At 32.5% G+C, this 27196-nt stretch overlaps 2 protein-coding genes across 2 annotated transcripts; one reads left to right on the top strand and one right to left on the bottom strand.

The window, feature by feature from the left end:
- The first annotated feature begins 13092 nt into the window (after positions 1–13092).
- Positions 13093–20327, top strand: LOC120329649 (histamine H2 receptor-like). The gene is made up of 9 exons (XM_039396371.2): positions 13093–13158; positions 14089–14218; positions 14714–14845; positions 14970–15099; positions 15790–15918; positions 17845–18112; positions 18904–19011; positions 19200–19341; positions 20024–20327. The coding sequence occupies exons 2-9, from the start codon at positions 14100–14102 to the stop codon at positions 20172–20174; spliced, it is 1179 nt and encodes a 392-aa protein (XP_039252305.2). The 5' UTR covers positions 13093–13158; positions 14089–14099; the 3' UTR covers positions 20175–20327.
- A 569-nt stretch (positions 20328–20896) lies between these two features.
- LOC120329650 (uridylate-specific endoribonuclease-like) lies at positions 20897–26004 on the bottom strand. Its single transcript, XM_078118591.1, has 9 exons — positions 25865–26004; positions 25453–25602; positions 24640–24714; positions 23905–24040; positions 23168–23367; positions 22190–22289; positions 21735–21873; positions 21328–21458; positions 20897–21082 (listed from the first exon to the last, which is right to left on the bottom strand). Exons 1-9 carry the CDS (start codon positions 25947–25949, stop codon positions 20959–20961), a joined length of 1140 nt encoding a protein of 379 aa, XP_077974717.1. The 5' UTR covers positions 25950–26004; the 3' UTR covers positions 20897–20958.
- Positions 26005–27196: the final 1192 nt, after the last annotated feature.

Here is a 27196-nt window from a genome sequence, read left to right on the forward strand (position 1 = left end):
TTATTTTATTATTCTTATTTATACTTAAATATTTTATATTTATATACAAGTTGTCACTGATACGTAAGTAATATTCGAATTATTTCTGTAAACGAGGGCAATATTCTGTTATCCGCTCCACAGCTAATTTTTAGATCCGTTCTCTCTGATTATGTTCTGGATTAGGTTAATCAATTAGGTTAGCTTAGGTGGGATGAAGCCCTAATTCAAACCCAACTTAACTTATCACAACTTAACCTTTAGTGGCGGAGTAATAGCAGTGTAGTACCCAATTGTCTAACCATATTATCAGAAGAATGATAGAGAAAACATTTTAGTGCAAGAAGTTCATATGTATACATTAAATTTGAATATTGTTAAAAGATCGCAATTTGCGCAAAAAGATTTCATTTTAAGTCATTTCCGATTAAAAAGTGTTGCAAATTCACATAAATTATATGCCACAAGAGCATAAATGAAAGGACATTTACCAACATGTACTCTTTACGACACTGTCTGTTTGAAATTTTGAACACCTTTCTAAATTTACCCGATGACGTCATACTTCGGGAATGACCTAATTAATGTATGCACGTTATATTATTTTCGTTGACGCATATATTACATATTTTCTTGTTTGTGATTCTCATCTGAAATTCCATAAAATTACCTTTGACATATAAATAAATAAAATATATTAATACAAAAGCTCAACACGAGCATTTAAAGGAAATTGTTTTCAAGTGGCTTTCACTGGAATTTAAAATTAGTGCAGTATGAAAACCAAAATTATTTTAGTATATATTTGACCTATTCCCTAGGTGTGAGCCATGCCTTCCACATAGAACAACTTAGAAAAAGTACTACTTGAATGATCAAAAATTTTAGAAAAAATCTTCAGCTTTCTCGAACGTCATCTTGGCTATACAGAAATTTATTATTTCAGAAAACATTTGAAGTAATACACCTTTCTATTTATAAAAATTACATTTAACGAACTTTGAGATAACTTCCGAAATGGTATTCTTCGCAATGGACATTCAAAGGAAGCACTGTATAGTATTAGGCTGATTTCTACCCTTAATGCTATAAAAGATCGTTTCTGTCATCAAACTTCCTACCAAAACGTTATTAACATACAACGTGTTTTCTATGAATTAACTCGTTCACTATGAAAAAAGAATTGGAGAACAATTATAAAGGTTTGATTACTGCGCTAAAATGACTTCAACCCTTGGCTCATTATTGGCAGTAAATTCCACAAAGGCTTTTTCGTGGAAACCACATTGCTTTATTCGTCTTCAAGCAAGTTTACATTGTATAGTTTCTTTTAACTCTATTTATCTTATATACGACTTTGTTTTCCTTTAAAAATTTTCGGTTGGTGTAAGACATGAACGATTCATCCATCTTCGTATCCGTATAAATTATTAAGAACTTTCAACATATGATTATAGAACAAAGCATGTCTTTTCCGACGGCAAAAACAGAATTACAGAAGTTTACTTACTGATATTTTCGCAGTAAAACAAGTAATATTTACCATTTTTGTTTTACCGCTGACCATGTTATTGCATTTCCGTATAAAAAGTCGTGGATATTTTTTTAGAGAAAAATTATATGTAATACACACGGGATAACATTGAATATGATTTAAAAGTAATATAATGATGATGATTTAAAGTGACCGATACACATAATACAACAATAGTTATATAATTTTGAAAACAAAAATTTTACGTACAAAACGCGTTTTTTTTTAAATTAGATCATTTTAAATATATACGAGATAAAAGTGCTGTCATTGCATGTCTGTATGTCTATTTTAAAAATATTTTGCATAAAAATTAATCCTTCAATATCGTTCAACCAGATTATTGAATAACCTTTGCAGATAATTTTTGAACATTAATTAGTTGTTATCTATTATAAAATTTTGGTTATTTGTGGAAGTTTAACTTTTACAGTTCTGAAAGTCATCGACAAGCTTTTCCAATACATCAAAAACTATAGCCAATCAGATTTATTTGTATATGACTCTGTGTAATACAAAGATTTGTCGCCAAGTGTAGTCATTTCTCATTCTCGAATGCTTAGTACGGCAAATATAGAATTATTTATTATTCGTGCGACTGCACATTGGAATAAGCACTGATTAATGCCATTAATCCCTATAATTAGTCGTCATGCATTTGTTTTGTGTCAACAACGTGGAACACAAACTGATTCCAATTTTTCAAATCTACTATTTTTAATCCTAAAGATTGTCGGTCATGTCTCGAATAGTTATAAACAGATTCGAATCACATAATGCTTTAGTATGATTATATTCATCCCAGAATGAAGTACGGGTGGATATTATGTATTTTCCTCATATTTGGATACATGAAACTTTAAAAGAAATGCGAATTCTTAAAAACTTACAATCAAAATTAATTCAATAAGTTTATGTTTAATCAAAAAAAAAAACTTTCATTAGATATGACAACGATTGGAAGTACTTTTATTGAAAATATACAAGTTACTTATTCAAATTTTTATCAACAACTAGAATTGCCGACAAAAACAGTAATTTTCAAACAAATTATATCGCAACCTAAACTAAGTAAAATTAAGGCTTATGAATAGTATGAAAATATGTCTCATAAAACGATATCCTATTAACGTGCTGTGACTGCTGAGTGTTGATTAATAATTTGTGATTTAATTTCTGGTCGCTCAGAGGACAGGGTTATCCACACAATTCTTTTTGAACAGTCAAGTTTTTTACGACTTGCGGATCAATTGTATTTCTTGATTGAAATATGCTGCAATTTAAAACACATATAAGTTTTGGTCCTAAACCCAATATTCTGACAAATTATTCATCATCAGTCATAACGGTCAATTTTTAATGTAGTTTGATAAATGTTCGTTTCTAGAAACACTTTGTAATTTTTCAAATTTGGGTTAAGTATATGGTGTAATAAATCATATTGACATGGTTTTAAAGTATTTAAGCTAACTTATTGAAGCTAAGTATTTTTATTGTAATGCAGGATACTTATACAACTCACTTAACAAGTACCATAAATAGATCACACTTGAATTGCTGATTCCTGAGCTCGTAAACGCAAAGGCTTTTTCGTGAATATTACTATGCAATTAACTTAATTTGCTTCTTGTTATAAATTGTAAATTGAACTCTCAAAAACATCTATTAATAAACGACAAAGAAATATCGGTGTTGTTAATGAGTCTGTCACAAGGTCGAGGAACGAACGGCCTTAGCCAAAACGTGATGTAGATCAGAACACAATTGACACCTATGAAACCCATTAGACCCGAATAACATCATCAATAAACGAAAATATCAATTTTCTGAGTTGTTCCGTCTTTGTTCACCATAACTATGGCATTTGAAATGAGTTTTGTTGTAATATACGTTTATTCTAATATTAATACCGATAAATATTAGTAACAGAGTGTATTTTACATCAAATGCTAAATAAATACTGCTTTATATATATTGAAATATTGTAAAAAGAATAAAGTACCCTATATAATATGGGTTTTTAAGTTTTAATTTTTAGTAACAATCATTTATCGATAAACATGAGACTCCATGAAATATGAGAGCATGTTGTGCCTGAAGGCTGTTTTTTTTCGTAGCCAACACATTCTGACGGGTTGGGTATTTGAATCAAAATCTTACCATTCAGTCTACTCACCAGTTTTGTGTTTGCTGACGGTATAAAAAATAGTACTAAGTTAACACTTCTGTCACTCCAAAAGATATCCAAATACATCTCTGAAAAAACTTGATGTCATTTGTATTTTTGAAGTATGGGTTGGCGAAATTAATATGCTGCCCAGGAAACGGCTGTCGATATTTTCAAATAATACAGCACATTTTTGACAGGTATACGGTACACGGTCAAGGTACACGGTTACATCACATATTTTTATTATTGTGCACTTGTCATCATTTTAGGAAACATTGATTACCTGTTAAAAACGACCAGATTTTGCCCAACGCCGATTCACAGCAAAATATTGCAATCGATATTGTATATTTTGTGATCGTTTTGCTAAAGTGTTGTAACAGTTTCTAGAGTTTAAGTTGTTGTCGTTGAGATACAAACTCATTATCTTCTGAATTATCGGACTGATCGTTTTCAATTTGGTCTTAGCTAAAGATAAAATATATCACTGGAAGCCATTGTTTTCATTTTAATTTGATTTCTCCTCAACTCTTTTGTATTTGTTGTATGAGTCTCCAAAATTGCATTTGCTGTAAATATTTTTATGTTAGTGTTTGCCTTGTCTGGTTTTTAGTTGTATATTTTGCCAAATTTGCATTTTCTATAATTTTTTTGTATTTTTATTCTACTTTCCTCGCATTCTTATTAGTAAATATTCCGAGATAGTTACATATTCCTAGTTTTACCCTGTGTCATATTCCCAAATAGTTCTAATGTCCCAACTACTGTATTTGCATCAGTTGTGACTTGTTCCTAGGATTTATATATTTTATCCCTTATTCATGTTAGTTTTTATGCTAACATGTAACAGCGCTGTAGGTCTCGCTGCTTGAAGACTTTCTTAGGTCCCTCGTGACTCCGGCCTCAAAAATATCATAAATAGTACTGTACTTTTGCGCCATCGCGTGATTTTTACGCAGCTTGATTGACGATAGACGAAGGGCGCGTATTTGCGGTTACTGCACACTGTATTACTGTTGTCTTAGAGGCATACGAAACTAACACAAAGTGGCGATTAATGTATAGTGGCTGTGAGATAAATTTCAGTTACGCCGTAACATGCAACTGGTGAAGGAGTAGAAAGCTAAACTCGTACAGGTAGGTCAAAAATCATAGTGTTTCTCTTGGGGGCCACCTTGCGTTCAATAAAATACGACATGACGATTTTATATTTACATTTATTATCTATATATATGTAAATACTACATTAAATCTGATTTGTCTTGACTTGGATATAAAAAATTACAAAAGAGCAATGCTTAAATAGGCGACAAAAAGATCGAATGACTACCACGATGTCAGTTAAATTTCAGGCAAACTTAGAATGAATTGTATCGGATGTCAAATGAAGGTGTGCATAGATCTCACCGAGAGATGTTTGAATGAAATATACAAAACGATGAAATAAGGAGTGAAATGTCGTGCCGCGTAGGGTTGAAAGAATCTTGTTAAAAATAATATAATATTCTTGTAGCGACAGCGACTTCTTCCATTTTTAATTACTAAAAATTTGAACTCGTTGGATTAGTTGCGGGAGAAAAGAAATTTCCTAACAACGACAACAACACCTCAATTTTGCAAAGCCATCGTTCCACCTAATGGACAATGATGAAGGGTACTCCAGAAGTATGTGAACCAAGATGGCGGACAAGCGGCCAAGATGGCCGGAACGTAGTATGTGTACTAGATTAGGGCTAGGTCGTGATTTTATTCCAATTTTCTCTTTTTTAGTTTTATTGCGACTAACTTCGGGGACTAACCAAGTGGCTCCCGTAGTATTTGTACCTGAAATTATGGCCTAACCCTAACCTGGAACACATCTTGGTGTCGGTGTCCGCTATCTTGCTTCACATACTTCGGGAGTACCTAATGAAGTATTTTTGAGCACCTCAAAGATTTGTGAAGAAAATATATCTCTACTCTGCAGTCTTGTCCACGCGTTCTATGCGGGAATTATTGCGAATTTAACTCTTACAAGCGGAATACGAATTACCCAAAAAGTTGACATGTACATTTGAAATTGGCAATGTTTTCATTTTGTCTCCGCTACACAAATAAACACAGTTTAATAAAATGTTCCAACTTTATCTTTTTGTGAGTGTCCAAAAAAGATTTTTTTTCCATATTCACAATGCACAACGTCCTTGGAAACATAAATTAAATTACGTCTTGAATTGCAAATGCAACATGTCCTCCTCGCTTGTACCGTGGCTGAGATTGAAATCAAAGAATCGAAAAATGTTACAACATCATTCACATTCTATTTTTGCCCATTCGTAAGATCAATAAATAATGCAGAACCTGAAGTAATCCCCCCACAAGTACACTCGGTAGATCTGGACAGCGGCGATCTACAGAGTTGTTGTAGCTCTTTTTGAAAGGCACAAACGCAAATGCATTATAGTGATAATGACTCTAAGATCGATAGAGCAATGCTCATATGACGGAGGTCAAATGAACAGCAGGGTTACCACAATCTCGGCACTGCCCTGACAGCAGCGAAATGGTAATCAAATGGGTGCTCCCGAAGTATGTGCACCAAGATGGCGCACAACCTGAACAAAGTATGTGTACCTGGTTAGGGTTATCAGGTTGTGTGCCATCTTGGTGCACATACTTCTGGAGCGCCATAAAATGAACTAAACGTCATATTAAAGCGCGCCCATGAATCAAAAAAAAAACAGGGAAAGTTTTGGATGAAATATGGAAATCGGTGGGAATTTGGAAAACAAAATTAAATTAATATATTTTCGCCACTTTAGTTTTAAGTAATAAAAACCATTAGTTATGAGTTATCTGGCGAAAGGCCAGCTTTTCTAATTTCCACAACAACGAATACAACAAACGGTTCCGAAAATTTTACCAAATAAACGTGGCGACCTAAAGCCTGACTCGCAAACATAGTAAAATAGTAGAGTGTTTCAATGAAGAATAACTAGTGAAAATACGGAATCATAAAATAAAACTATTTCGAACAAAATGACGTACGAATGATATTTCGTTGATGAGGCAATTATTACGTAATAAACGGCATAAATGTTTTCAAATTGTTTTCATCCTGAATAATGCAAGATCAGTGAAGATCCGAGAAATAGTTAATTGTGGATCATGATTGATTGTATATAAATTAAAGTGACATGTTTACGGAGATACGGTAATTTACCTAATTGGTTTTTAAATACTTTATATTGCGCAATCAATTTCACATTAAAATCACATTTCCATATGAATATTAACAAATAAATAAGACTTTTTGAACTTAAATATTTATGCCTACATTGAATACATACGCATTTCTAACCTCAATAGACACACCGCCGTGTGTTCTCTGGATTCAATTTAAGTATTGAAATAAAATTTAGTATAAGAATTAAATTAGTATCGACTACAAAAGGTAGGAAGAAAAATTTGTTATATGAAATTCTCGCTGTATGTATTATTTCAACTAAAACCGAAACACTCGTTTTCTAGTTAACCGAAAACGTCAAGTAATAGTAATATGTATGAGAACAGCCAGTTTCGCTTGAATCATCAATAGTGAAGTATAGACATTTGATAAGTTAGAATAATGTGGATATTTAATGTTTGCTTGAATTGTAGTGTGATGCAAAAGTAGGAAACCGTTTTTTTTTGTATAAAATATGAAATAACAGGATTATCCTAATGAGACAAATATTTGGCATTCAATAATATCAAATTTAAAAATAGTATATATACAGGGTGCCGAAAAAGTTCCGCCCGGTGATAAAGTCTTTAAAACCAAATGATATAATTTATTTTTTGATTATCTATTATCATACAATAAAATTTATTTAAATTTACATTTGTTATTACCATAAAACAACGCTTTATCAATTGAATATTTGAAGCAAAGATGCACCATCATTTCATCAAAAAATCATGCGACAGGTGCGCAATTAACAAATTTCGAATGAAAAAGCTATTTTGCTACTTTTTATCAAAGTCTGTGCAGTTTCCTTCACAATGAACTTATTTATCCCTAATTCATAAAACATTTTAATACATTTTTCAAAAAAAATTTATTCTGAACAAAACTTTTTGTGCGACTTGGAATCAAGTAATAAGGGTATCGCTACGAAATACGTTTCGGCATTACAATAAGAAATAACCACTGAAGATTTCAAAGCAATTTTGTCTGGTAGTTAATGAGCAGCGATTTTTTATCAACAACAAGAAGAAGAAAAGAATGACTAATAAAAACAACAACAAAATAACAAAACAATCCATATGTACATTTCGTGTCCAAATATATTTATTCAAATTTGATATTTATGATTGAACAATAGCTCACAATGGCAGACCTATTGAGTAAATAAAATAGATGTCAGTCAACAATAAAGCAACGACCGAAAACTTGATGCTACAATCTTTCCAAATACTCAAATTATTTAGCAAATTTTAGGTTATTCAGAATATTCGTACAATGTAAGTTTATGTGTGATTTTGTTTCTCACTCTCCCTCATAATGAAAACTAAAATTAAATTATTGTAAAAATATAACAAATTAATCCAACACACGAGATGTTAAACATTTAATACACATCCATTTTGCTACTCATTTCTCGGAAATGCCTATGATAATAAGTTAATTAGCTCACGTTCCAAATGTAGAAGCTTATTCGGTCTTGAGAAAACCCCCAAGGCTCAAAATTTGTGATCAGTGTAGAATGATGTGATTTAGTATTTACGTATTTCGATCAAACGACTTCAGTTTCTGAAACAGATATCTATAATATTATTATTTCTGAGACAAAAATTTGCGAACATTTCGTTATCTACTTGACCGATTCTGCAAACATTTTTATCAGTATTACTTACCGTTATGCAGAATCCAATACAACTTAAAGTATTAGTTTTTAATTGCACAATTGCTAGAAAACTTGAGACAAAGCACTTGAACTTACATGTGGATGCAATGTAAATAGAAATAAGTACTTACCTTATAAACTCTTCTGTGAAAAATAAACAATTTTTTAATTTGTTGACAAAATTATGCGTAAACTATAATCAAGCTAAATGAAATCTGTAATCGTTCAAATCATTTTGCAATTAACTTTTATTAAAAAATAGCATATAGTTTGGTTATCTATCCTCGTGGAATTTGAATATATATGTAACTCATCACCCCTGTTATCCCCAGAGAAGAATTAATAAGTTTTGTTTCTCAACAATCGATTGATACCAATAATAACTAAGATTATTCGAGTACGAGGTAAGAAACATTTTAGAAATATTATAGAGCAGGAGGAATGGGCAAGGTTTTTGAACTGCGGGCAAAAATATTTGCCACCTAGGTTGACGGGCCATGTAAGTAAAAAGTTACATTATATGGACAATATTTACAGTGTTACAAAAGCAAAAGTGAAAAACAATAAGCCTCGTGCCAAAACTATATGTAATCGCAATCTCAACAAATTCCTTGAGCTAAAACATCAAAAGTTGGTTGCGGCAGCATCAGGCGGGCCATATTGAATTACCCAACGGGCCGGATTTGGCCCGCGGGCCGCAGTTTGCCCATGCCAGCTGTAGAGTGACAGAAATTAATTCATCCCTGACTTTGGTATAGGTATGTCTTACTACTTATAATATAGACCTGAGACAATACAAAACGATTTATTTATTCTGGGTCATTTACCATCAACGGAAATTTCTTTTTTCTCAAATTATTTTCGTTTTGATTCATTCATTCGATTTATCTGATGACCTTTCAAACAATTTCAATTTCATTTATATTCAAAGTTCCTTTACTTGCAGTTGTATTTTTGTGACATCTGGCTCATTAGAATGCTCTAACCATAAAAAAATAAATAACAGTTCAAATTATTCTACCCAATGAAATTTAAGTTGTTTTCTGAAAACAAAGAAATAGACTGGAAATTGTTGCTTGCCATTTCATTAATGATTTGGAACATTGAAAATATTTTCCAGTTGTCACATAACAGAGCAAAACTCAATTTGTTTCGGAAAGATTTCACTTAGAACATATGTTTATGTCGTTCATTAAAAGTAATCTAACAACTTTTACGTGCAATACAATTGAAGGAAACCATTGTTACGCAACAAAATAGCGTGAATTTGGATTCTGAACTTGTAATTGACACGACATGAATGCAGATTATGTATTTAAAAATTTTGGATATACCTAATTTAGATTATTTTCTTCTTACTAATTTAGTCATTTGTCGAACGGAAATCCTCCATCTTCGATGCAAATAAGATAGCATATAATTTTATTTATTTCAACTTGAATCAAAAAATTGAACATTTTTTGTTGATGTTAAAGCTTACTCGACAGATTTTTAGAACTGTAGAAATTCAATATCAATTGTAGCACGGATTAAGATTTTATCACAAAATAAAATACGTTAGTTAGTCAGTTATTTGGTGTGGTTTGACAGGTTCTTACAAAATTTGCATTGATAGCATCTCTGAAGAATTTTTTAACGTGCAAACTTGCTTGTATCTGTTACTAATCGTTGCCTGGTTCAAGGTTGCTCTATTGTAGAAGTGTGTGAGAAAAGCACAAAGTTAGAGAATATTATATTGTTAGCTGGGTAGTCACCACAGGTGACCGTTGAATTCTTGCTACGCTTTTGAGATATTGTAAAAAATCAGAATTTTAACGCATCTTTGAGGTGTGTTGTGTCATTCTTGCTGGAATACCCCATCATTTTATTTAATTTTGTGAGATTTAATATAGCGTTACTCGATAGACGTCAGTAGTATGTGGTTTGTATATTTTTGAAAAGATCAAAAGTCTTGATATTGTCGTTTTATGACGCTTTTACATAAATACAGGCGAGGGCTAAATTTTCATATTTTGTGGTCGTAGTAGGTTTTAGAATGCCTTAGAATCTGTAGGTGAACTTTAGTTAGAAACAGGCTTGCAAAATTCAAAAAATGATGGGACAATATTATATCAAAATTAGTTGAACTTTCGTCAATAAAAATTGGATGCTTTACAATAATTTATCAAGTAAATATTCGGATGTTAAATTGAATGGCAGAATATTTGCAATAATTGCAAGATCTAATCAATAAATTGATGATAAAATAGAAAAAATGAGTGTATATACAACAACAAAATTTCATTCGTGAATCGTTAATTAATTTATAGATCTGAAAAACTTGAGTTATAATTTTGAAGTCTTACTGAAAAAGTAATTGAATTCAAAGCTTGCCAGATAAGCGTAATTTTCCATTCAAAAAACTGCAAGTTATTGTAGTGAACTTCCATCAAAACAGAGTCGGGGATTAGGCTATCAAACAAGCCGTGACTAATAAGATAAGTTGTTGGTAAAATTCTCTCGAAGTATAATCTCTATCTATTTCCTGTTTTAGTTGTATGTAGAATCTATATTATGCTTTGACGAAATCTTATGCCAACTTTCAATTTCGTTGCAATAAGGAGGAAAGATATCATATGTATTTATATATATTCTAGTATTCTTCTATTCCATTTAAGTTCGTAACCGAAGTCATACACTGGAAACAAGACTAAAGGTAAATATGCATGTGAAACAAGTTGTTGGCTCATCCATAGATATAGCAGCTGTTTGCTTATCTTAAAAAGATTGGATAACATCCCCAAAAAATCGTATGTTGATATATTTGATAATATTTTTGAAGGAAGCTGTTTAAATAGTTACGTGGATTTATAGCAGACATACTAAATTACATTGAATTGCCTTGAAAGTCAACTCTTTTGGCAAACAGATATTAATCGACTGAAATACCGCAAAAAATAAAATAATCTTAAATAATTTCTTTGTGGTTTTAAATAATAATGACGGGGATTTGTCAGATCATCTATTTGATAATTCAGGGTAAACGAATTATAGACAATTTTTTTCAAGTTCATCCAATGAATTCATCTTTTCGGGTGTCACAATATTAGGGTATTATTCACGAAAAGGAAGTAGAGTCGGCATTTACTTTCAAAATTGAAATATATTTTTATGTTAAAAGTTGATATAGAGTTTTGGATTAATATTATGTCAGTTTGCGTATAGAAATACTTATAATAATTTTCAGATGGAATTTGCATAAAGGTGGCATTGGCGATGTTTATTTTATCAAATTAAAGTAATTCTTAAAGAACAATTATGTATCGTCGAGTCAACGACGCACTTCGCGAATTTCATTGTATTAAATTTTCAGCTGAGCTCACCATCTTTCTGACACATTCAATTTTAGATATCTTGTTAACATATCTTCGTTGCCGAGAAAGCTCTATAACGAATTAAAAAGACGTTTTAAGTCTATTAAGATACCAATATTGCTAAAAAAATATTATCTGATATATTTCACTTCATCTTATTGCGTCGTACTTTTAGTGGAAGAGTTAGGCGGTTGACAGGACTAGGAGTTCGGTCGCGCGTATATCGTAATTAATCGTAATTCATGTTGATAAGTATTTGATACCTGATGTGAGCGCTCATTGTTTTATTGTTGGCTTAAATCTTGCCTCTAGTTTTTTAAGGTTAAGCGCATCCCTGACGAATTAAAAAAAACGTTTTGCTCAGACATCTGAGTCAAATAATTCAACTTGTTGTTCGATGAGACTTATACTGCCATTATGAATAAACATCATTTAAAATTTCATTCTTAGATGCCAACATTCTCATAAAAATGTAAAATTAGCATGCAACAGTTGTTTACAAGCATTGATGATATGCTCATATTAAAAACCTCTACTACATACGATTTCAATTAATCCAAATTAGTGATCATTTTTGGGTATCCCTTTCCGAGTAAATGTGATTGTACCTATACGAATCAAATAAAATGGTAGATGGTCATGTATTTTTTATGTTCATTAATATGGAATATCTGCAACTAATATATGTTAGTGATTAAAAAGCGATTGGATAATTGGATTATACAAGGACAGATTTGAGTAAACATTGCTATGACGCATTTCTCAAAGCAGATGGCGTTATATTATTAAATATTTATTTGTCAAATTGAATTTTTAAATATGGATGGTGGATCATTTGTTTTGCTAGAATATATTTTATGTTTTTCATACAATATATTACTTAACTTCGAACTGAACAGATCTTCTACAATTCAAATTTAAACTGTCAGTGAAGGTAAAATTATTTATTAAATAGAATCACAACCACAATAAAAGCTAATGTCAGATCATTTTTTGAGTGAAAAGATTTCGAAAGCAAATCATGAAAAATTTATTAAAAAGTATTACATTTCATATTCATATTTAATCTAGGTTTCAATTACAATGTCCAAATGCCGCTTAACAACGCACTAAATATCACATGACATTTTCAATTTTTATATAAAAGAAAGAAAATTTTACACACAATCATTACAAGTCGACGTCGGAGAAAAGTGATCATTGGCTGCTTAAATATTTCAACGTGAAAGCAGTCTAGTAAAGTTATCAACCGAGGTAATGTGTCGTACTAGTGCTGACATGGGCAAAGTACAGCCCGCGGGCGTAATCTGGCCCGCTGGGTGATTCAATCTGGCAGCTCGGATGCTGCCATAAATTTATGCTTTTAACCAATGCTGCATGCACTACGTACTTGCAATGGTGCAATAGGCTTGTTAGATTATGATTGTAGTCAGTGAAAGTTGTATTTTAGGTTTGCCGCGGGCTTTGATGTTATGGGGACGTTAACAAAACTTCACGTTTTCCCGCTCACTCGATTCGAAGGGGTGCTTTTCACACATCTTCCTTCCGCTTCGTGCGTTTGTCGTATGCGCCACGTGCAGCATCGAGTTTCAATTTAGTGCTCTCAAAGTTTTGTCAACGACCCCATAACGCTCTTCTAATGCTCTCTTTTTTGTACATAGCTCACGCATATTTGTAATGTAATTTAATCTATCGTTTCCCGATGGTTTCCAATAATCTGTCACTGTACCCTAATTCGTGAAGATTAATAGCTAAACTACACGGTCCACAAGTCTAAGTGGGCAACATTTTTGGACTTTGGTTCAAAAACCTTGTACTAGAGCAATGTCAAACAGCGCGATGTGGAATTGACAACGTTTTGATTGGAGCAGTTCATTACAGAACACAGCTGTAGCAATTAGCGCCAACAAATTTATGAGCAAAACTGAGTGAAATATTTATGGAATTGAGCCACAAATATAACAAAAATGACAGTCTCTGAATTTCTCCTTACATTACATTGTTAGTCGACATGGTATTGATGCGTTGTTGGCAAAGCATGAACTATTTTGTTTTCTTCCATCGAATTTTCCGGAGTAATTATGATCAAAATTAATTTAAAGCAATGCTACAATTTATGTAGTTGTATATTTGTAATCTTTCTCATGTATCATTTTGTATCATTTTTTTTTTATTAATATCTAGAAGTTAAAATTATGAGTGGCGATTATATGATGACAACCTCTACCTCACCGTCGTACACGCTTAGTGTCGTAATGAACACAACCATAAATGAAACTGAAAAATTACTTTTACAATTCGAAAAAGATCAAAAGTAAGTGTAAATGTAATATTGTTTCAATTTCATAAAGCACTAAATATAAAGATTAAAATTTGATTTTAGAATGTGCATAAATATATAAGAAACTGAATCTATTTGAAAATAGAAATTTTACAAGTAGAACACACTTAAAGTTGTACAACTGCATCCGAAAGAATTAGCCACCTGGCAATTGTAACTCTTATTAAGCTGTTTTTACCTTTATTTCTAACAAGCTTCTATGACTTCGTTTTGATATATCCTACCAAATTTTACAACCTGGTTGAGATCGTGCCCTAAACGTTAAACTACAAAGACTTTAATCGAACATTGCCTACTTTTATGCGAACATGGTTAAGACGATGGACACAGACCACTGTATCACCACGTCCGTTGAGTTTTCATATCCATTTCATATGGATTATATATATTCTAATAAAAATGTACGTGCTATTCGAAAGGACATGGTTTTTGATTTTGTGTTTTTTGAACTCCAAATTTGCATTTTAGGGACCTGCAAGCTGTTTTTTCAAAAGGAGAGGAAGTCATTCTCTGGTTGGTTCTTGGAACATTTGCGATATTTGGAATCATTGCAAACATTATAACATTCGTTGTCATTCAAATTACGCCCAAGCTTAACAGGTGGTTTAATAAATAACATATTATGCTTGATCAAAATTTTACTATTTTTTTATGTTTTTTTTTCACTTATTTTTCTCTTTTACCTTAAATATTAATTTTGTACATTTTTTTCCTATGTTTTCAGATCAGTTTTCAATATATTTTTAATGAGTTTATGTGTTTCGGATTTTGTGTCAGCTGTCAACAGTCCATTTGTTATATACCGTGCAACTTGGGGCTTCTATGAGTGGTCGATCCCTCATATCTTTTGTAAGGTAAGGACAGTTGAATAAACCATTCTGGTTTGAAACAATTTAGGCTACAGGCTGACTACCAAGAACTAAACTCATTAATTTCTTTATTACTCCTACAAAAATTAAGAGAATATATTTAATACCTGAACTTATGTTTGTGTATGATTGTAAAAAAAAGTTCTAATTATTTAGGACAAAAGTTATGTTCTCCCAGAATATGTCCCAATGACATTCTTTTTTGTTCTTTTTTGAATCACCAATACAAAAATATATGATGCCTATACTGAGTATTTAAATTGTTTATATGCTTGATTATAACACCGAAGCTACAGCGGAGATATTTCAAATATAAAACTAAAATTATATATTTTTAATAAAAGTCGTGCTCCAAATATCAAAGTATAAAGGAGCTAACTAAATTTTATTAGCTAAACTATTGTAACGTGGAAAATAATCTTCGATGTACAGCATATTATTAACTGTTTGATACAGACTAAACGGTACCAACCCTGGTCCAGATAAAAACATTTTGCTCTCATTGGGGATTGATTAAATTTTTTTTCGATATTGCTTTTCAAATTTGCCTCCCTTTCTTATATGTAACAAACGATCTAACTTATATTAAGCTTCACAGAATCATTTAAAATATCATATCAACTTCATATTACTTCCGAAAAAGCATGATTATATAAATTCTTCGTTATTTTTCAGTTGGCAATATCACTTGACTTCTGGACATCTTGTGTTACTATTCAACATATTTTAGTATTCTCTATTCTCCGATTGATTTCAATCAAATTTCCGCATCGCTTTGGAGTTTTAAAAGCTTTTCATGCTAAGGTTTGTTATTCTGTTTAATTTATATATATATATATATAAATATTGAATTTATTGTCACGAATTAATTGCAATAGACTGAACTAAACTTATAATAACACGTGTTCAAATATTTTTATTTAAAATGATTGCTATAAGTAGGCTTGCACGTGATTTACGGATTTACGGAATTACGGAATTATTTCGAGTTACGGAAGCGAAGTTACGAATTACGTAAATTCGTAATTATTGGTGGAGCGCTTTCGCGATTGAAACGAGCTCTCTTTAGAGCAGTCAATTCCGTCGATTGTAAAAAATTAAAGTTTAATAAGTAGAAGAAGTTAGAGTTCCGGTATTCGCAGCTCTTTTTCTCTCTCTTGTTACGCAGATGGAGAAGGCATAACGCGTTGCCATTTATTGACCTATTATCAACTTATCTAGCATGGCAAATGTACATATTAAGCGTAGATATGGGATAGAATTGTGTTGAGACCGATGGACGCCAACACACCTGGTTTCAACTTCTTCGGGTGAAATGACTAAAGAATGTAAGAGATCAACTTATAAAACATGGTCTATTTGTAAATGCCGTGATAATTAATTGTCGCGCTGATCAAACAGCAATATGACGACGGAAGAGAAATTGCGTAATGAACCAACGCAACTTAGTCTTTTCGGCATCGGTAAAGCGATTCAGACGGCAGAGAAACAACAAAAAGACGGGATTTCCCATGTTTATTCTGCGCGAGATCCATTTTCTATTCCAAAACTTGATGTTCTGTTACCGGTTTTATCGTTATATATCTGTCCGGACTTGGCCCTTTTTTCACAATGCCTCGCACTATTTCGGCCAAATACGTCTCTACAATATCTTCAAGTCTTTACCAAATGCGGCAACTTATTTTGATTTATCGTCGACTCAAATACCACCGGCACTCGACCAAACTTGTGTCAATCTTAGCCGATAGGATTGTCGACTTGAGTTAGAAAAATTAATTAATATTTTCGTGAGTGCAAAATAAATGTCAACAAATGCATTGTTTTGCGATATAACTTTGTATTTTCGGAGAAGGCATGTCATATAAGTACGGTATTTAAATTATGCTCAAATAATTAATAGTTGATATAAATTTATCGCAAATAATGTTATAACATTTAGGCCGCGAAATGATTTAGTGTAAAATGGAGCATGGTAATCGGAATATCGTCAATAAGTCGGCATCAATAATTATTATAAAATGCTAACTAGGTAGTAAAGTCGGATAATGTAAAAACACGGTACAATAACAAGTCTTCGTCGCGAGGCAAGCGCAAGTATAATCAAACGAGAGAATACGCTCGTCGTTGATTTATAAATTAGAAACCCGGAATTTTTATTTAATACGAAACTCGTATTAATACGTTAATACGATTTTAAAAAAGTCAACTATCGTTTCATAAATATATTACCACTTACCAGTGTTGGTAATGATAAAATTGATCGCATAAAATTGGGTGATAAAGTTGATAAAGGAAAATCAAAGCTAACACGAAAGATAAAAATCAGAATAAAATTAATTTGAATTCACTCCTTGATATTTTTCTTTAGCATCTGTCGCCGGCGTGTAGTACTGGCGGAAATATGAAAACCAAACTGTCCCAACTGTCGATGTCCCATTCGGAATAGAAGTGGATTAAATTGGTTGTTATGATAGGTTTAAAAGTGTGAAAAAAATATCGCAATTACGGGGTCATTACGTAATCGATTTGGCCGTAATTACGGAATTGATTTTTGTCAATTACGTGCAAGCCTAGCTATAAGCATAAGAAACAGTTTTTTATTTTTAAAAAAAAAGTAAAAGTTTGCAATGGTGTATATGAAATTTGTTTCTGAGATCAAGATTCGTGGTGAGGCTGATGACATTGATTTAAAACTGCATACAATGAATTCCATTTTAACATAATTTTTAGGTCATAGTCATTGTCATCTGGATGGAAACAATGGGCGCAAGTTTTGTCGTTTATTATATATGGCCTGGAGTTTTTCCTCCTGGTAAAAGAACACCTAGCGGTGCAATAAGTAAAGCATGCACTGCTCAGCCAGCATGGATTGGTATGCTCTTAGGGTACGTTCAGATCGGATTTCCGATCGTTCTATATGTACCTATGATAGCAGTAGTCATTGTGACTGCCGCTCTCGGTTACTTAATTTTTCAACGAAAAAGGAATCGGAATAAAGGTAAGATGATTTTTGTACATATTACCACTTTTTCATGCATAATCTTATGGTTCTGTATATACCAATAATAACAATGACGGAGTATGCAAGCTTTTTGGGTTGAAATAATCCGAAGGCACAATGGAAAATCTTGTTGATATCACTAAAGTTCTCCTTAAATCTATATCTACGAGCCCCCATTTTACCTATAATGTCTAATTGTCTATAATAGAGTTCTCTGCGAAGCGGCTGAAATTTTGAGTTCGTAGTAATCATCAACGCTAGGGTAAAATTATAGATAAACTGAAGGATTCATACTCAAATCATTTGAAAAAATAGTGAGGCGAAATGAAGATTGGTTATTTGTGCCGTACTTTCAAGTACTTATTTTAACAAAGTTTTTATGATATTTTGAATTCAATTGCATACGAATTAGCCAAAACTATGCCTAAAAAATGGTTCTCATAGAATTATAAAAAGCAATAAAAGTTGAACAACATATGCAAGCAAAGTTATCATAATCAATTTCTCTTTTATTCTACGGCGTTCCATAACAAGTTTTAGTTGCTCTGAAATTACCTTGATTTGTGATTCACACGTTAGGCACTGAGTGGGATTTCTCATTGATCTTATTGCGCTGATTAGAGCTAGAAAGGGGCGAAATAAAATTTTGATCCACCTACACTTTGATTTATTTCTGTGTTGATATTGAATGCACATGTGAACTTGAATCGAACAGTGTAAGTAGGATGCCATGCTGCCTGAAACGATTATATTTTGGTGGTATCTCACGCAAATATATCTATTTTTAGTATCGAATCTTCAATCAGAAAAAGCTGCAACAAAGAAAGAGAATTTTGCCTTGATCCAGCTTGCTTTAATCATCGCCTCGTTCATGTTGGGATATCTTCCCGATATCGGTAAGAATTTGTAATAAAATTTTAGTCGAATTTTACCTTTTCCAGGAGAATAGCTTGCAATGTCTCGAAAGTTTCACGTAGCGTTTCAGCACAGCATATACACTGTCTTGTAACGTTCTAGTTAGGATATCTATTGTAGATAGCCATGATGCTAGACTAAAAAGAGTTTTTATAATACTTTACTTTAGCCTACCGAATGACTGCAATCATTCTGAGAGCTTTTAATCAGAGTCTACCAGCTAGAGGCGAGTGGCAGTTTTCTGTGACATCACATTGTTTGCTGAGATTATCAGAATGTTTGAATCCGGTGTTTTACAACTTGGGATCGAGGTAAAGTGGAAAATATAATGAACGTTTTAATCTTATCAAAGACTAAAAATAGGAATTGTTTGCAATTTCCTATTGGATAAATTATCTCGATAGGTTGTTGCTGTAAAAAGGTCGATTCTTCTAGCAGCTAATAGAACAATTCATGGTTCGTAGTTCAATTCATAGTTACCTCCATATTGGTACACATATTTCTGGAGCGTACGATCCATTTCTCAATTTATATATATATATATGCGTTTTATATATTTCACCCCAAATTTGCTATTTTGACCCATATTGTGCCACCTGGTGGCCTTCCGTCAAGCTAGTTCGCCATGGTTTGGACAGACCCGGTTCTCAGCTAAGGGCTTATTGTTGTCCGTTACCAATATAAATTCCTACAAGAAATGAACGAAAATTAGTGATTTTAATTTTATAGAAATTTCTGATTGTTTTCAAGAAAGCTGATTCTAAGCTTCTCATATTTGACATTCGTGTCCATGTAGCCTACTTGAGCACTGCTCTCAGGTTCCAGAAATAATAATATAAATGTTAAAATACCGTGCCGAAACTTGACAAGTTTAAACCAAGATATTGATTTCAACAAGAGGAGTTTAAATACAATTTTCCACATGCCGTTGACATTTTTCAATTGAATTTTACCACCGCAGATAAAACATGGCCTTACTATTTTTATTTTCAGCAATATGCGTAAAGCTACGTTCGCGTTCATGAAAAGAATCGTTCCGTGTATGTTCGATGTGTCAAAACAAAGAATGACCACTTCTGGAAGGGCAATTCCGTTGGATAATAATACTGGGAGTTCTCAAACACCAAAGCAAACTTTCACCTGAAATCAACCACCACTAATTTGATGTTTGTGAAATTGTGATAACGATTCGGTGAATTAGTAATCGGTGAATTACTGAATCAGAAATGTTGTTTTGTCAATCTGTTTCGTAAGTTATCGCGTTGTGAAGAAACAATTTGTACAACTTAATCATATCATGATAAATGGGACTTCATGGCGTGCTTTGGGTTATTCCGATTTACAAATGTTTTGTCAAGTTGTTATAGTTATTATATGAAATTGAATGTATATATGTGAAAAGAATGGACGTGTACCTCAAGATATGTATGTAGAAAAAAACATTTGAAATTCACTGTGTCATAACATAAGTAACGGAATAAAATAGATGGGTATCTGTTTTTCCTGGAAACTATATACAGAATCCATAACATCCTCATTGGCTTCCGTCAATGAATTGATGTTCTTAGTATTTCATTTTATCTTTTTTTCTTTAAAACTGTTATGATTAGGTCTCGTGTTTTTTTTATCGTTTTTTGTTACTGTATATTTTTCTTCATGAGGTGTATTTATACGTTCATTTATATTTCTAATTGCTTGATTCAAGCACTGCCAATGAGTGTAATAGTACGGTTTTCACATACTGATATAGTGGGCTACACTAGATAGCTGATCTTCTCACAAATGCCATCGATATACAAACACTTCTGATGCTATTTTATGATTCAACGTTTAAATTATGTCAATGCAGTACATTTCGTATACGACTTATTCTGTTCTGATTTTATTCAAATATAAATTTGCATGTTTCGTATTTTAATAATTTTTTGTTAGATGATGAAAGCAGTGCTAATATGATGCAGTCCGTTTTGTGGCAAAATTTCTGTCCACGGGTATGTCTGAATTTCAACATCGTATGGGTTTCCATCCAAATCTTCCAGAGAAATTTTGCACCTGCGTTCAAATTATAATGAGTTTGACACGGAGGATATTGCTTGTAATATATGATGTTCTAATAATTTCAGGGGCATTTTTTACGGTATGTTCAAATAGATGAAAATCCCCGAATAAATATACCGCTATAAAAAAGAAAAACGGTAAATAAATTGTCGCATATTATGCTAGGTAGAGTTAAATTGAAAAGATCACCAATTTAGGTAATCACGAAACTTTGAGCTGAATGACATGACCAAAAATACCTTATGCCTGGTCTCGTTAGAAAGCATAATGTGTAAACGCAAAATTCCCATTCCGGACTTGTCCCGACAAACATCGATGATATAGGCTTACGATGTCCTTCCCAAACAAATTGTATTTTCTGTCTTCCAGACTAAAAATAAGTTTTCGTTTGTTCGAAAACTGCTAGATTACAACGAATAACAGTATAGCTATAGGAATGAAATCTACGTCATGCAACGCTTTATTAGAATTTCTACTTTATAGTACTAAGTAAGTACCAAGAACTAGTCGTATATCAGAGTTTTAACTTTTGTATAACAACTATTTTGTGTGAGTTACACAACTTCCAAATACCAAAAAAAAGTTTGCTCGAGTCAAGCTAGAATCAAGGGTGTTAGCGATATTTAAGAAGATTTATCGAAATTACCTCAAAGTTATCTTCTGGTTTATCCAAATGACCTCTATAATCAATTTCCCCGTCTTTCTCGAGAAGATAATATCTCACCCAGTTATGGAAACCGGTTGTCTTATTATCATAATGTTCCCCAATAAAGATATGCTCAAACCTAAAAAAATTAGCATTGAATTGAAAATACAGATGATTCCATTTCATATTAAATTGTAGGGCACATCCACAAGTAGGGTATTTGGAAAATAACGAACAAACATACACAATTCAGCACAGCTTGATAGAACATATAGCATTAAATATTGAAAAGTGTCCCACTGTCCGCAACGTGCATAGAATTCAACTGATTTATTCAATTAAAATGCTCAAAAGTTCATTATCTGTTGCCTACGTGGTTGCAAATTTACACGATCTGTTTTCACTAAAAATTCACAGGCTTTGTTGATCGAGTACAAAAAAGAAAGAATACACACCCACTTGAGTCCATAGCTCCTTCTTTCCCTGAAAAACTTGCGAACCATATCTGTCGTAATATTTTCTTGAAATCACTTGTTCTGCCACATCCCGATAAACCTCGGAAATAGAAACATAATCATTGTATGATTTGCAGTATGCGTTTCTTTCCCCGATAAGTTGCTAAAGTAAGTGGGAATACTCAAACGAATCGTTGAGAACTTGAAAACTTTTATAGATCGCATTTGAGGTTTAAACTTAATGCAGAATAAAAAGTAACATTGTTGTTAAAATCACTGGATTTCGTTGTGATTTCAAAATGGCGAGATACTCTCGTTATCTTCACAAATGCAAATGAAGAGTTAACTTTCGACTGTTATTTTCAAAACAATCCTAGGATAATTTCACAATTGTTATTATTAACGATTTCGTTCTATTATCAGTATTTATATTACCATTGCCTGTCTCCCAGTTACGATGCAAGATGTGCAAAAATATTTGAGCGCGATTCGGGTAAGATTATCGTAAAAGACAATCTCGATTTACAAGCTTTCAATTTTTATTATGCCAGTTTTTGAAGTTAACAACTATGAATGATTGATTCCATTTGTTATTAAATGGCCCACGACAACACGCTTGATTTGCAGGAAAGCTACATAAGCTGTGTACTCAATATAAAGTAACAAATTACTTAGTAACTCTACATCATATCCATAAATCGCAGACACTATAAGTAATAACAAACTGATATCTTATCAACTTGTTAATCAGAATCCGTGCATAAAATACGTAGGCTACGTTTCATCCCGATTAACAACAAATACTACGGTGGTGGCGACAGGATATCATGAAAAAATTACAAAATGCATGTAAAGATTACAGTTACAGTACAGTTCTGTAACAATTTTAGAGAAATTCTTTGGCAGGCGATAACATTCATGAGTTTTTCAGTAACAGATAGTCTTCAATTAACCGAATATGATCAAATCAATACTTACCATGTTTAACTAAAAATTGCCGAAGAGCTTTTCCAACTGGCGTACTCAAAACATAGTTGATGAAAGCATTTTGTTCTTTCTTCTTGTTCTTTGTGAAAGTTTCATTTATTCCTAATGCTTTTTCATAATTGTCAAATAAAGCGATGAGTTTTTGGAATGATTCCAATTGCAGAATTGATTCATTGACGTAGGTAAATAATCTGTGTACAAAATTGAAAATTTACTTTACTTATTCATTCTAATATAGACCTATGAATATATTTTTATATCTGAATAATAAAATTTCGATATAACTGAAAACTCTAAGACTTGACAAGTTAAAATTTCAGTTTCAATGGGTATTGGCAACTTTAAGAGGTGATCTCGTTACGGTTATTGCGCTAGTAAAACGCTTTCATATTATAACTTCTTATTATAAGAAATTTTGTATTGCTCCATATATTTCAAAACTAAATGTATAGAAACACGACTAATTACATTAAATAGCTGATTCTGTAACGGCATTGAAAATGTGGCAATAAATTATCCTAAACTATTCTCATAATATAATATTCATCAATATATTTATTAATGCCGCAAATTTCTATATCAATGAAATATATCCACCTCTCCTATTTCAATCAAGTTTTGGAAGCGGTGATCCCACCTTACCAACCCAATTTCAAGCACTCTTGTATATACCGAACTTTCTAATTGCAAGATCGACCATGTTTTAATTCAACAGTTTTATTACTTACTTTCCGTCAGCTTTATCCACAGTGTTTCGCGGCGTTGTGAGTCCTTGTTTATTGAAAGTAAAATCCGTAGATCGGGATTTAAATGTGTTTTCTTTCCAAAGTCGTTTGGAAAATTTAAATATCTCCAAGTTTGTCACTGAAATAAAATGTGTTTTTTCATGTTTATGAATGTACCCAAAAGAATGTGAAGACCAAAAATGATTGAGTTATAACCTATGAAGTACTAGGCTATATATTTATGAAGGATGATTCGAAATTTGTACTGATCCAAACACCTTGTTTCACATTGATGATAAAGCCGTATTTGTTTCCGGATACAGAAAGTCTGGAAATTAAATTTGAAAAATGTTTGTTGAAAACTTCTACTTCAAGGATGCGCAAAACGGCGCAAATAGGTCCAACAATGCCTTTTTTAATTTTCATCTCAATAGCCTTTAGTCCTATAGTAGGAGTGACTTGTGCTCGTAGTAATGCCCAAGCGATTCAAAGGGATCTTATAGACGTGGCACGCACTCGCGTATGTTTCTGAAAATGAAAACTTGTTCACAGAAAAGCGCAACAGAGCAGTAGGTTATATTTTCGTTAAAATGTGACCAATTCATTCATCAGAGAACACTAGTATATTACAAATTAAAATTCGAACCAGGTATCATTTTAGTTATGCAGATTTGCTACACGCTGTAAGAAAGAGAAGTAGTCATCCGTCTTATAAACATAAGCATTATTGCTTCTTACCACAACTCCCATTTGTAAATGCGCATTTCTGACATCTTTCTTTGTCTGGCAAATATATTTGACATTTTTCAGCGCACATGGTATTTAAATAGGTGAGAGATTTCAGTACTATATAAATAAAAATATTTTGTTTTGCTCCGTTCAATATCTTGAAATGAAATGAAACGAATGCTCATATATACATTGTCTTAAATAGGGGTGAGTAATCTTTAATACAAGAGGGCCAGATATAAATAACCGAGTGAATCTGCGGGCCACACCTTTATTTCACATGGGCTTTCTAGTAGTTGCAACCACAATAATGTTGGTTATTGATCATATGGCATCCTTTGTTCGCACAAGCTAACTGTAAAAGTATTGTGGATTCATAGGCATAGATAAATTGGACTCAGGTATAGGCTTCGCAACGCAAATGGAGTGGTATCACTAGATTATACCCAGATTAAACTAAACATAGGGATAGATGATAAATTGGAGATTGGATGACTCGCACGTACCTATTTAAATTTAATTGGAAACTCGTATCGCTGGTCGCACATCATTCGAAATAGGCACATCTCCGCGGGCCGCATAAATTTTCCTCGGGGGCGCGTTTGGCCCGCGGCCGCAGGTTGCACACCCCTAGTCTAAAACGTTTTTGGTCTAACAAGAATGATAGTATTTGTTGTAATTGTTGAGATTAAATGGATTTGTTGCAAAAACTAGTATAAGCTATGGCGCACTTGTTTATCAAATATTAGTTAATTTTCTAAGTTCAACTAGAGCTAACATCAAGAAGATTTTATAGAGCACACAATAGTCATAAAAATGCTTACATAGGTTGACACATTTCCAAGAAAACATCATTCCCATGGCAACAATCATCATATGCTATACATTGTCTATTGCAATGACAAGAAAATTTTTCGTCGATTTCTTCAAAACATCTGCCTTCACAGCTAAAAGACTCTGTGTTATTTCCATCTAAGAAGGTTTCAATGTTAAGACAGGCAAAAATTTGTATTATTATTTTTTGCGTATATTTGATACTGTGTTTTATTTTCAAACGCATTTAACATCAATTTACAAAATGGGACCGCTTTTGATATTGAGCTTAATATTGACCAGATAAACTTATTCCAAACTTGTGATGACTTACATAGCGAGCATTTTTATTTGGACATTTACTTGCCTTCTCTTTCCATAAGTCAAGCATTCTTACAGTTGTAAAAAATATTACACATACCTTGACAATTGCCTTGCCCAACGAATGCACAAATCAGGAACACGCAAATCAACACAACACTATTCCTAAAATATATCCCGGTCATTATTTCTTCAAGAGATGCTTAAAGATTTTATAAACTTATCATAATCATACTTCATAAATTAAGAGATTGTATATAGTTACTTTACGTATCATGCAACATATAGCCGCCTGGGGGCGTAACAGTCAAAAACATTAAATTGAAGTATAAATATAAAACAACTGGCGCGTGGAATGTTTTGCAATCATAAATATCAAAGTGATGATACAAAGAGATTTATATTTATTTTTAAAGAAAGAGTAAAATGTTTCTATTCAGCAGAGATTCTTTAGCCGTTTCATAATTTTTAATGATATTCACGGACCACCGACACCAGCGTTTCTCAACCTTTTTCGGTCGCGGACTATTTTCTCACTGGCGAAAACCTTTGAGGACTCAACGTGAGTTTATTGCAACCGTACTCTGTGTGAAGAAGTAATAAAACCAAACACAACAGAATTTTACCGAATTTCAAAATCGGAAATGCTACGCAATTACGCCTTTGTTAAAAGGGCCGACTTCTTTAGTGTATAAATGGCCTTTTCTGTCGCACAATATTCAATCCTTGACAATGACAATAATTTAAAATGTGTTCTTATTTTAATTTAATTGTGTTCATGGTCACTCGCGGTTGCGTTGACTTATGACAAGGTAAAAGCATTACTTCTTTTAAATGCCACGGCAATCTGCGAACATAATAATGTGAGAATATATTGACCGGTTATATTTAGTTTTGATATAAATTATTTGCGATCTTGCGAATTTGTTATCGCCGTTGGTCAACTTGATTTAGTGCTTATTAAAAATATAATTAGTATATTAGTAAATAAAAATAAAAAATATTTATCACCTTGTATTAATATTAATTTAATTGTGATCATTTCAATCTGCGGTTGTGTTGACGAAATAAAAGCAATACTATTCCGAAAATATCATGACAATCCGTGGACCCAAAAATGCGTGGTAAAGTGCCCGATTATATTTTGTTTTGATTCGTATTTTTGTGAATTCGACAAATCTGAGCTGTTCGTACAACAGCAAAGCCAGAAGTCGACAACATTTTGTCGCTCGCAGGTCAAAATTAAAGGTTGCAAGTCATTGTTTGGCCGCGCATATTATTGGAAAGTTAAAAGCCGGACGTATGGCCAATGAATCACATTTTTTCACACAGATCAGAAGTTAAATTTTAAGCAGTGCCCGAAGACTGACCATTTAAATATTGAACCAATTGCACTTAGCGTTCAATTTTTCTGCGTTTTGTTGCCATTGAA

This window comes from Styela clava, chromosome 12, assembly GCF_964204865.1.
Source record: "Styela clava chromosome 12, kaStyClav1.hap1.2, whole genome shotgun sequence".
NCBI lineage: Eukaryota > Metazoa > Chordata > Ascidiacea > Stolidobranchia > Styelidae > Styela > Styela clava.

Excerpts from the sequence above, each read along its gene's own strand:
- LOC120329650 (XM_078118591.1), bottom strand. The coding sequence starts at position 25,949 with ATGACCGGGATATATTTTAGGAATAGTGTTGTGTTGATTTGCGTGTTC. Across the intron at positions 23,368-23,904 it reads GTGGATAAAGCTGACGGAAA|ATTATTTACCTACGTCAATG; the intron begins GTAAGTAATAAA and ends TTTTGTACACAG. Across the intron at positions 22,290-23,167 it reads GCAATTTTTAGTTAAACATG|GTTTATCGGGATGTGGCAGA; the intron begins GTAAGTATTGAT and ends TCTATTTCCGAG.
- LOC120329649 (XM_039396371.2), top strand. The coding sequence starts at position 14,100 with ATGAGTGGCGATTATATGATGACAACCTCTACCTCACCGTCGTACACG. Across the intron at positions 14,846-14,969 it reads ATTACGCCCAAGCTTAACAG|ATCAGTTTTCAATATATTTT; the intron begins GTGGTTTAATAA and ends CTATGTTTTCAG. Across the intron at positions 19,012-19,199 it reads GGGATATCTTCCCGATATCG|CCTACCGAATGACTGCAATC; the intron begins GTAAGAATTTGT and ends ACTTTACTTTAG.